The sequence below is a fragment of the Bos mutus genome, chromosome 15 (genome assembly GCF_027580195.1).
Source record: "Bos mutus isolate GX-2022 chromosome 15, NWIPB_WYAK_1.1, whole genome shotgun sequence".
In the NCBI taxonomy this organism is placed as follows: Eukaryota; Metazoa; Chordata; class Mammalia; order Artiodactyla; family Bovidae; genus Bos; species Bos mutus.
The window spans coordinates 16,741,731-16,754,407 of NC_091631.1; the positions used below are offsets into that span (position 1 = coordinate 16,741,731).

Sequence of the window (12,677 nt, forward strand, 5' to 3'; positions counted from 1 at the left end):
TTAGTCATAAGATTTCCTTGAGTAGAAAAATTTGCGTTATATGAGGTCTTAGATAAATAATATCAACCATGAATGTAAATGTTTACTCCTAGTCCTGATTACAATTCTTTTAAATTGCTCAGATATCATACACAAGTACTTGAAAGATACATGACAACCATAATCAGAAAAAAAAAGAATCAAGTCCTGTGTCTCTAAAAAGACAAACGGTCTGTCCACAGCATGTACAGTCAGGAAGTTTACAAGACGATTCATTTTCTTCCAAATCCTTTTCAAGTCCGTATCCTGTGTACTCGTTATAATACACTGATTATATTAGAACAATCACCTAAAAAACCAAGCATATATATACATACACATATATACACACACAAACATGTGGGCGGGGGGCGGGATTTTCAGAAATTTCTTTTTACTAACAAGGCATGCAATGAAAAAATTTTAAATTACTACATTAAATAAGAGCTGGTTTTTAACTTAACCAAACAGGATATAGTAAATGCCAAAGATGAAGCAATGTTGCCATGGATCCTAATGCAATGAATGATACAAGGTCTCTCACTAGTTTTATGGAGAATTCAATTAAATCAATGTTCTTCCCGTATACATAATGGTTAAAGCTGGGGTCCCCTCCCTTCCCAAAGGGCTGATCATAACAAAAGCATTGGGTTTATACCTCTGCTTTACCAGTGCATATGAAAGTGCTGGAAAATGGAAACTATATTTGATTCTTTATTGCATGGGCTTCTAGAAAAAAGACTTTAAGATCAATATCTAGTCATGGTATGTGGAGGATACACAAATTCAGTTACTATAGTCTGATGGAATTTTACAGGAACAACAGTTCATTCCAAAGGCATGCTAAGATTGCAGAAAGGGATTAAATGTATTACCATAAACCGAAACACTGCCAAACGGTCACAGTAACTGTCAGCTGCTTTTCTAATACACAGCTCTCATAATTCAGATTTCCAGAAATACAGACATCTTTGTTTAAAACTCCTTTAGGAGCAGAAAAGTAAATGGATTTCCAGTGCCGAGAGACGTTTATCAACTCATTGTGCTTACCTCTCATGTATCTCAGCATCCTTCTCACTTTACCTACTATTTATAGGTGTCCCCGGAGAAGGCAATGGCACCCCACTCCAGTACTCTGGCCTGGAAAATCCCATGGACGGAGGAGCCTGGTAGGCTGCAGTCCATGGGGTCATGAAGAGTCGGACACAACTGAGTGACTTCACTTTCACTTTTCCCTTTCATGCATTGGAGAAGGAAATGGCAATCCACTCCAGTATTCTTGCCTGGAGAATCCCAGGGACAGGGGAGCCTAGTGGGCTACTGTCTATGGGGTCGCAGAGTGGGACACAACTGAAGCGACTTAGCAGCAGCAGCAGCAGCATAGGTGTCCCGAGTGAAGACTTCCCAAATCACCTACCAGCTGATGATTTCCAAATCGAGGGCCCTAGTGGGCAGTCCTCACCTGATTTCCCACCCTCATCATACTACTATATTTGACTACTTTCTTCATCTTGAAACACATTCTCTTTCTGCTATCTGTGTTACAGACTCTCCTGGTTTTATTACACAATCTGCTCACTCTTTCAGTCAGATACCATTTATATGACAATGATTCCTTCAAATTCTATCTTAAATTCTTCTGTATCTGGAGTTTCAGTCTCAAACACACACTTTCTCACATGACATTTTCACTTATATTTCTGATAGGCATCCCAAATCTATGTGGAAAGAAGATGTTTTCCCCAAATTCCTTTCAAACATATAGAAAGGATACCATTGCTAACATTTTATTAAGAACAGAGTAGGCCCTAACTGTGGAAAATTCTTAAAGAGATGGGTATACCACACCACCTGACCTGCCTCTTGAGAAATCTGTATGCAGGTCAAGAAACAACAGTTAGAACTGGACATGGAACAACAGACTGGTTCCAAATTGGGAAAGGAGTATGTCAACGCTGTACACTGTCACCCAGCTTATTTAACTTATTTGCTGAGTACATCATGTGAAACGCCGGATGTTTGAAACAAAATGGAATCAAGATTGCCAGGAGAAATATCAATAACCTCAGATATGCAGATGACACCACCCTTAGGGCAGAAAGTGAAGAACTAAGAGCCTCTTGATGAAAGTGCAAGAGGAGAGTGAAAAAGTTGGCTTAAAACTCAACATTCAGAAAACGAAGATCATGGAATCTGGTCCCATCACTTCATGGCAAATAGATGGGGAAAAAATGGAAACAGTGAGAGACTTCATTTTTGGGGGGCTCCAAAATCACTGCAGATGGTGACTGCAGCCATGAAATTAAGACACTTGCTTCTTGGAAGAAAAGCTATGACCAACCTAAACAGTATATTAAAAAGCAGAGATATTACTTTGCCAATAAACGTCTGTCTAGTCAAAGCTATGGTTTTTCCAGTAATCATGTATGGATGTGAGAGTTGGACTATAAAGAAAGCTGAGCACCAAAGAATTGATGCTTTTGAACCGAGGTATTGGAGAAGACTCTTGAGAGTCCCTTGGACTGCAAGGAGATCGAACCAGTCCATTCTAAAAGAAATCAGTCCTGAATATTCATTGGAAGGACTGATGCTGAAGCTGAAACTCCAATACTCTGGCCACCTGATGTGAAGAACTGATGCATTGGAAAAGACCCTGATGCTGGGAAAGACTGAAGGCAGGAGAAGGGGAAGACAGAGGATGAGATGGTTGGATGGCATCACCGACTCAATGAACATGAGTTTGAGTAAACTCCAGGAGGTGGTGACGGACAGGGAAGCCTGACGTGTTGTGGTTCATGGGGTCCCAAAGAGTCGGATCCTACTGAGCAACTGAACTGAACTGAACTGAGTAGGACATACACTGTGAGGGAATATCAAATACTCTCATTTGCATACTGTTACAAAACAAAGTGTGAAACTTGCTTACAGAATGTTTTAGATTATAACCTCATATAAGAAAGAGGAGTAGAGATGCATGGATAATGTGGGCTCTTTGAAGACTCAACAGAAAATCCCTAATTAAAAGGACAAGCCAAATCTGGGCAATGCAGATGCTATATGAATCCATATCTCCACTGAAACAGTACAGCTTCCTGTCTCATGAGAGGAAGGAACTAGGAAAATTATTTCCACAATAACCTCTACGTCATACAAAACTAAGCAAGTTTGATTTGAGACTAAGGGGAGCTTCCAGGATTAACTTTCTGACTATTGATCACTCTGTCTAAAATAGCTTTCCATTTGGTTCCGTGGACTGTTAGAATCTGTCAGGTTTGAAAGTCTATACCTAAACTTATTTACCAGGCCTGCCTTCATTTAGGATGTAGAAAGCCATAAGAGAAAGCTGTGCCCATCCGAATAGGGTGAGAGGAAGAGCAAGATAAACTATAAAATCGCAACTTTCTTGAGCCCATTAGGGAACTGAGGTTATATCTAAGCTTTAGAATTATGTCTAATATTTATAATTAGAGCTCAAAGGAGAAAAAAATACGAAGCAGAAGATATAGTTATAAATAAGTGTATCTAGAAGTTTTCAAAATTAATTCAAGACACAAATCACAAAACAGATAAGCTAAGAGAAACCCAGACAGGATAAATGCAATAGGTCAAAAAACAAAAAGGGAAATAAAAAGCTTTAAGCACATAACAGTCATACTGCTAAAACATCATAGGAGAACAAAGATGGCAGCCAATATTCTGTAAGTCAGAAGATAATGGAATGATACCTTTAAAATTACTGAAAAAACAAAATAAAAAAAAAACATACCTGTTTACTTAAAATTCTACATCAAGCAAAAATATCTTTCAAAAAGAAGGAGATACACCCATGAGAATGACTGCTATCAAAAACACAGAAAATCACACCAGTTTATACTAACAAGTTTATGTCTTTCAGCAACCTGAGTTTTAGTTGAATGGGGAGAGGAACAATACAAATTTAATACAATGAAAGTACATTTTAAATATGAACTAATAATTAAAATGTATAAAGAAGAGTGATATCTTAAGATATCTTTAAAATATTCTTAAATCAGTTTTGGATATTTTTATGTTCTAAAATGTTAAGAACTGCTTCTTCAGATATCGTTCCAAAAAGTATGATGTATTCAATACTATGGAATCAATTTATTTCTTATAGGAAAAGAGAATTCTTTTCTAATACTAAAATATGCGCAGATGATGAAAATGAACTAAGAAGATACACAATGTACATTTTATAAACAAAGGATATGGTAACCGTTTAGCATGTGTATGACATTAAATAAACTCAGTTTTACTCACCTCTGACCAGATTCTGTCTAGCTGTTAGGACAGCTCCAAGGTCACAGTCAGTAGTAGCGTACGCATGAGGTATGGTGCTTTTAGATTCAGTTAATCTCTTGGCAATAACTCTTCTAATATTGCTAGCTGGGATTTCAGTGAATGTGCCCTGCAAAGAATGATAACGTGTCCATTAAATCATAAACAGAACTGAAAAAAACAAGCAAATAAACTGTATAACTGAAATCCGGTCTCAATGACCTAATTTAAGAAAATAAAGTTTAATACAGGAAAGCCTGTGCACCACAACAGAGAGCCCTTGAGCTGCAGTGAAGTCCCAGCATAGCCAAAAGTGGCTGTCAGGAATAAAGACCACACTTTCTTACAAAAAAAAAAAAGGAAACATACCAAATCATAAATAATCCCCTAATGGGTGTGTTTACTGAGATATTACCTATAAGTCTGTAAGTAGCTTTTGTTACAAACGTCACTTCTTAAAACTCAAAGCAATCAACAAACATATCAACACAACTACAGGGAATTCTTACTTATTAAAATGGCATACATGAGAAAAAGATAATCCAAAATACTAGATAATCTCCCAAATTATTTCTATTTTGGTTTGTAATTAAGAATAAAACAAATCACATGAGATCTTATTTTCATAAACTCGTAAAGTATGAATGATAAGAAGGTCTTCCTATAACTTTACTGTTACTTTTCAATTCTGTTCCTTGAACCTCTAACGAAAACATGATGGACCTTAAATTATGGCTAATTCCTTTTTTGTCCTTCATTCAGGGGCAGGATTACAATCACTTAGGATAAAAAAAAAAAAAAGTCAAAAGTACAGCTGACTTTTTTTTACAAATGCTTTCTAAGAGAATCAAACATTTTATGCTAGCAAAACACTTGACCAAATAAAATAAATGATGTTTATATAATGAAATAATTTTAAAGTTTATCTGCCAAATTTGAATAACTTATTTTTTAAAGAAATAAGATCTGATTACTCATAAACTGTTGTGTATGTAGACATGAATCATTAACATACATTTCAAAAATCTGTTTCTCATGAAACTTGTACTGTTTTTAATTTTTTCACAATATGTTGTGAAATCTATTTCTCTTTGAATATGTTTCTCCATCAGAAAAGGCACTGTAGCTTTATTTTTTTCAGTGCCCATTCAACTTTAAACAAACATGATTATCCTGCACTTCTGATGGAAAGCAAATGACATAAAAAGTACTAAGAGAGGGAGACAGGTAAACGGAGTAACTTGAAAACAAAAAAGGGCATGTATCCAAGAGGGAGAGAATGATTAGCTATAATCTCTACAGGTTTTTCACTGAAAGACTATCAACACTGTTAGTCAAAAATAAAACATATCCACAGAAGGGAGCTGGTGTCTGCTATTAATAACCAGTAGCACACTCAAGGAGAAAAGACATGGAAAGTATCATTATTACAGGGCAGATACATGGCACGTACACTGTGGAACTTGTGGCAAATTTAAATTGAATCATAATTCTATTTGGAAGTTAGCACTATATAAACAAATTCTGTTTACCGAAATGTGCAAAACAGAGTATTTCTGTCTTTATCACTTTGAGCTACTACTAGTAGCTCATAAGGGACTAGTAAAAGAACCCATAAAACATAAGAGTAATGGTTCTTATTTTTTCTCTCAGTTAAATCTGAAAAATAAAAATCTGTTCAGATGACAGGCATTACCTCTACATTAGGTTGTCCGGGAGTGGATACAGGAGGGGTCATCGGCCGGGGGTAAGATGCTGTGGCTGCAGCCTGTGGGGGCAAAGGCGCTGCGGGAGTGGTTGGCAGGGCTGCGGCGGGTCTGGGTTCAGTGATCTTGCCCGTCTGTTTCAACTGGACCAGTTTGAGAGCATCCCTGGAGATAAGGGAGTTAGATAACCATGATTAGCAACCAGGAATCCAAGAAAGTTCAGAAAATGGAGGCTACATGTGAAGGGAAGATAAAGGAAATGAGTATTTTTTTCGGGAGGGAGGTGTCTTTTGGCAGAGAAGCAATTCATAAAGTAAGCCATACCCTCGTTCTTAGTACTTGTGAAATAATTTTCACATAGCATTCACAGAGTGTTAAGCTTACTGTACACATGACTTTCATTAGGATATTTACTAAAGCACTGGAGCAAATTTGACTGTTTACGGCCAGGAAATCATACCACTTAAAATTATGCCCAAATGTTATCAGCACAATCTAATGTAATAAACCTAACCCATAAAAGCATTTAGAATGAAAAATAACTAAACAAGTAACAGACTTGCTTTTGTATTATTCTGCAAAACAAAGGTGTCTTTGTTTATTAAAAGGATATATAATTAGACTACCATGTCAAGCTCTCAATCCATTCTAAATTATAGTGGCATAAAGTCATGTATTTCCTTATACAAAACAGCTTTTTTGAAAATTTTAATCTGACAATTCAATAGTACTCAAAAATGTCTTACATTAAAAATGTTTTAAACCTAATTTTTTTAAATAAAAAAGATTTTACATAATCTAAAAATGACTTCAGGGTGACACAAATCCAAAGGCAAATTGTATTTCTGAAATTTCTTAAATGCAGTTAGTGATCTGGTATTATCACATGGTAGGAAGAGTGTTAACTCTGAGACAGCCCAATATTGCTATTCCTGGTGTATACACCCCACATCATCTCTGAGTGTAGCTGGGCCTGTGAACATGATGGATGTCACTCCCATGATTAGCCTGCCTTTGAGGACAAAGTGATGGATTTTGTAGACATATCCATTAAGGCCCTAAATCAGTGACACTGAGTTAATCAAAGGGCAACCTATCCACGGTTCAGACATTATCAGGTAAATTCTTTAAAAGGAAGAGAAAATTCCTAAAAGAAGCAATCTGAATGGAGAAAAATTCTTTTACTTGCCTTGGAGAAACAAATAGGCATTTTAGGAACTGTCTATGGAGATGACCACATGGAAAAGATCTGAAGGAGGCCTCCAGGAGGTGAGAGCAATCTCTGGATGAGAGCTAGCAAATAAACAAGGGTAAGAGTTCTACTACTCAAGGACCTGAATCCTGCTAACCATGTGAGCCTGGAAGAGGGCTCCAACCTGCAGATGAGACCCTACTCCTGGCTGACACCTTGATTTCAGTCTTGTGAGACCATGGGTCGGAACCCCAGCCATGCTGGGCCAGGATTTCTGATCCACAGCACCGTCAGACAGTAAGTGGGTGTTGTTTTAAACAGCTACTAAGTTTGTTGCAATCTGTCATGCAGCAATAGAAAAGTGACACAGACAGGAATGCTCCAGCCTGGGGGACATCATGGGAGGGATCTCCCAAAGTGTACACGCACATTTTTAAGGAAGGAGAATCCATGCTTTTTATATCAGGTCCAGAAAGGGATACATGAACTTAATATTAAGTGCAAGTAACTTACTTGCTTCAAAGTTAAAGAGTTGACATTTAAGATAAGAGGTCAGACTGATAAAGAAGTTTCAAATCATCCTCGACCTTTAGGTTAGGAAAGAGGGAATCAAAGTGGAAAAATGAGACTCCTGTGTACATATTGTGGTTATGTTAATTATGTAATCTTACACCACCCATGTGAGAGGATATTACTCCCTCCCTTATTTATAAATAAGTAAGTAGGTTCAAAGAGAACAGGGAACTCTACTGTAATGGACTATGTGGGAGAGGAGTCTAAAAAAGATTAGATATGTATATATGTCTAACTGATTCACCCTGCTGTAACCCGAAACTAACACAGTGTTGTAAATCCACTATATTCCAATAAAAGCTAAAACAAAAAAACAAACAGGTTCTATTCCGTTTCTAAGTTAGTACTTGTCAAGCACCTACTATTATCCTAGGTGTTGAAAATACATGGACACGTCCCATCAAGGAGTGTTATTCTATAGGAGAGTCAGCACATTAATCAAGTAAACAAATGAACAGATAGCAAGTGAAGAAAATAAAGCAGAGTAATGAGGTTGAAAGTCATGGGTGAAGAGATGTTATTTTAAAACAGGGTGGTCAGGGAAGGCCTGAAGACATATTATTTCTGTGAAGGACATGAAGGAAGTCTCAAGAATAGCTGGGAAAAGCATGTTACGAGGCAGAGAACAGCCAAGTGCAAAGGCAGGGAAATTAGGGCTTCTAAGAACAGATGAAGCCCAGTGTAGAAGGAGTGCAATGGACACAGCGGAGAGGCTTTACAGATGAAGCTGAGAGGCAGGCAGCTAGAAGCTGCCAGGGCTGGGACCAAACCTTGGTTTGACCAACTCCAAAGCCTCCGTATTTTCTACTACTTTTCTAATACCTATGCAGAGTATGTCAACTAAACTAAGGCAGAGTCAGAACAAATTCTTCTCATAAGAAAAGACTAGAATAAAATAATAAGCCTACCTCAGACTGACAGCAATTCTGGAACTGAGGAGCCTGTGGGCTACAGGCCATAGGGTTGTAAACAGTCAGACACGACTGAGTGAGCATGCATGTGTGCTGGGACTGAATGAAGAAATGTTTTATCTACCTCATCTATACATGGAGCTAAAAGTAGGACCTCCTGACAAAGGCCCTCATCCGTCACACAAAATTAACAGGAACATAACTGGAGGCAATGCTGGTGCTCCGAGGTTGAGCCACACCATGGTGGTGATGACAGAACGATTGAGTGTCCCAGGGAATGAGCTTATGTTATGTACTCTTAGGGCTTTTGACCACAAGCTTACTCCTGTTTAGAAGTCAACTGTTAATTTACCTGGATAGTTCAGTTGGTAAAGAATCCGCCTGCAATGCAGGAGACCCCGGTTCAATTCCTAGGTCAGGAAGATCCACTGGAGAAGGGATAGGCTACCCACTCTAGTATTCTTGGGCTGCCCTCATGGCTCAGCTGGTAAAGAATCTGCCTGCAATGTGGGAGACCTGGGAACCTTCCCTGGGTTGGGAAGATCCCCTGGAGAAGGAAACAGCTACCCACTCCAGTATTCTGGCCTGGAAAATTCCACAGACTGTATAGTCCACGGGGTCGCAAAGAGTCGGACACGACTAAACGACTTTCACTCACTTTAACTTACTTATGGTATTTATAACCAGAAGTGCCATTTTTCCAGTTAATTGTGACAATTTATATATGAAATAAATGACTGCCCTATATTCGCTAGGGATATATATGTCATGAGTCAAAACTTTGGCCACATAGATAAAAGTGTGAGCACTGATATAAAATAAGACCTTTTATTGATTTAAAAAATGCCTTTAACAAAAGATATGTTGCTTTTAAGAGTTCTTACAAGTCACAGTCTAACATTACTAGTCCCCTTTCATCACCTAAGGTAATTAAATATGTCTAACAAAATCTATTAATCTGGGTATTAAACTAAAGTTCAGCATCAGAACAGCATATACAAAACACACTGATTTTCTCATTCAGGGATCACTAGTGCACCCTCAGTAATCGGTTAAAAACAAACAAAGCAACAACAACAACAAAAACAAAAATGAATACTCGAGGAAACGAAAAAAAATCTAAAATAATGCCTAAATACATCTACTTAAAAAAAAAAGGTTGGTCAGACTAAACAGACATACTTTTATTTCACTATTGGCGTAATTATTACTATTTTCATCAAGAAAAGGCAGTTTAGGTTCATCTCTAAGAGTCATCAATCATAAACAAGTAGCAGAAAATCAATTCTGGCCACAGGCTCACAGTTAACTTTTGTTGCTAAGTTTATACTTATATACCTCATAAAGTATGAACGTTAATCATTGGTTAATAACAGCCAATAATTCAGTTTCTGCCATGCAGAGAATTACTTTAATGCTTTCTGTCCATTAAATAATCAGTCTAAGCTTGAAGAATTAGGTGGACATTAAAAAAATTAAGAGAAAAACTGATACATCACCCACTTCTGCAGAAAGGCAGAGGAAGCTTTGGGCATTCACTTAGGGTAGAACCTTCTCTACCAGATCCCTTCATTCATCTGGGTGTGCTAAGAATTAGTTCTAAAAAGAAATATTACTGAAAACATACAACATGACTGTCATGCCTCCTATACTGTATGTGTGACACTGTGACATGAATACAAGCATTAGCTACAACTATGATTTAAGACACAGATACACCAAAGAAGCTAGGCTGCAGGCCAAGAATGTACGTGTGTTCTGCCTCCAACAGCGTCCTTGGCACTTGTTTTCTTAAGATGATGGTACGTGAACAGGCAAAGTCAAGTCTATGTGCTTGTGCACAATATATATTCCGAGCAATATGTCTGCTTAATGCAACATTAAAATAGCAACCATGACACTTTTATTTTCTTCATAAACACAATGGATCAGAAGTATCTCCCTCTTTTCTCTTCTACTTGAATTTTTAGTTGACAATGTAAGGAGAAAGGATGCGCCTCACTATTTCAACAATGTGTACTACAGTATTTGGGGGCAGCTTATGCCAAAGCCTGCAATTTCTCAGTCTTACCAGAAGTAAACCTTTCTGTAGATGACATGAAGACAAAATTTTTTCCAAAGCTCACCTCAGTGTTTAACTCAAAACACAGGCATCGTTAGTGGTATACAAGCATGCTTTAAGGATCCATTTTTCTCATAAAATCTTTTGTAATATGTCGCAGTTTGAAGACTGAAGGTTTTGACTCTCTTATGGTAGAGATTTAAAGAATAAGGGCAGGGAAAGGATCAGGTAACAAGAAGACAAAGATGGCAAAAATATCAAAAACATAACTCTTTAATAGTGCTTCCTCTAGGGTACCCAATAAGATAACACCATTCTGTCCTCCTTAGGAAATGTCAGACCTACTATGATGACTTTCAACTTAGGTTTAAAAAAGATCTTTATTCATCATTTATGTATTAAGCACATATGGAGAGAAGGGAAAGAGGAAGAAAATTCGACTTCTTTATCCCATTGCTCTCACACCACTGATCTGCCCTCTAAAAGGTCACTAATCACCAACTTCAAGAGCCTTTTTTCAGATCCCTTCCTCCTTGACTCACATACATCTCCTAGATACCCTCCAACACAGAAATTTGTGCCTTTTAAAATGTTTCCCTATTTATCATCTCAGTCATAACTTTATCACTTTATTATCAAACTTACATCTCTAGTTCTGAACTGTCTCCCGAGACACATCCTCACCTCAATGACCCTGATATCTGCAATCTGGCTTGTCGGCACTGACAACAAGCATCAAACCAAACACATTATTCATGAGTTACTCCATCAAGACAAGTGGTTCCGCCAATCCCTTATTTCTATTTATGGGGCCAAGACATCACCTGGCCCAGGATCCTAAGCACACACCTTGAGTCGCTGCTCTCCTGCTCCATTCTCAACAGATTTCTGGCTTTTCTCCTTATAATGCTGTCTCCATCATTTACATTCTCATCTGTGTTCAGGTACTCATACCTGGACTACTTTATGATCCTCTTAACTTATCTCCTTACCTCTAATCTCCTTCTGCTCCAATGTATCTTTTACAAACTTGCAAAATCGATTTTTCTATGCTATACTTATTATTATTTGGCATTTCATCAAGTCTTCAACAATTAATGAATTACATATAGACTCTATCTTCTTCAGATATACAAGTAAGTGTATCATGTTATAAAGAAAGCTGTTCTGACACATTTTTACAGAGACTTTTTACTAAGGTACAGGTTGGTAGAAGATTAACAAAATTAACATACAAGTAGTAGATATTAAATAAGGATTGATGTGGGCAAAAACCTAGGTTTAACTACCTATCAGGATTCTTTATTTTAATTTTTAATGGTTAAGTGAAACTTGTAAGTTAACTACTGATTGACTGTTGCCTTTCAGCCAGGGGTCAGAATAGCTGATTTCCAACTCATGTGAGTATGGCACAAACTTCACATTATGTGCTTAAGAAACAAGTCAGTAATCCTGAAGTACAGATAACAGGATATCTGAAAATTAAAGCTATACTGCTTTCATTAAAAGAAATATTCATCAATAAACCAACACTTTAATGAAGAGTAAAATAATCCAATGAAAAGAAAGAAAAGTCACCTGGTCAGGCATTGCCACTTAATAATGTAATACCTTTGCTCTATCTCAACTTGTAAAAATTTTAGCCAACATTACTGATCACTTCTTATCAACATTAGATAAACTGGGAAGAGTTTATTGCTTTAAAATGCTAACTCAATTTGAAAATTTAATATTACTCTAATAGGAATGTGCATACACTACTACAGCAATTTCATATTAGTTCATATGCCTATTTGATTAATTTTTGTCTGCCTCACTAGACTAAATTTTGATAGAGCAGGTGCCATCTATTTTAATATGTTCTTGAAAGACACAAAACTTAAAATTAATTTAAAATATGATATAGTCCCAATAAA

The 12,677-nt window shown here is 37.2% G+C and overlaps 1 protein-coding gene and 1 long non-coding RNA gene across 5 annotated transcripts in view; both read right to left on the reverse strand.

Annotated features, from left to right (window-relative positions):
• The window catches only part of LOC138990988 (uncharacterized), a 426,908-nt gene that overhangs the window by 41,147 nt on the left and 373,084 nt on the right, over positions 1–12,677 (reverse strand). The window lies entirely within an intron of this gene.
• The window catches only part of PDHX (pyruvate dehydrogenase complex component X), a 75,138-nt gene that overhangs the window by 10,243 nt on the left and 52,218 nt on the right, over positions 1–12,677 (reverse strand). For all 4 annotated transcript variants that reach the window (XR_011467012.1, XR_011467013.1, XM_005890897.3 and 1 more), the window contains exons 6-7: positions 6,014–6,188; positions 4,300–4,447 (exon numbers count right to left, since the gene is read on the reverse strand). Coding sequence is in view for 2 of the 4 variants with exons in the window: in XM_005890897.3 (XP_005890959.2) it covers positions 4,300–4,447; positions 6,014–6,188 (323 nt within the window). In the remaining 2 variants the exon portion in view is untranslated. The remainder of the gene's footprint in view (positions 1–4,299; positions 4,448–6,013; positions 6,189–12,677) is intronic.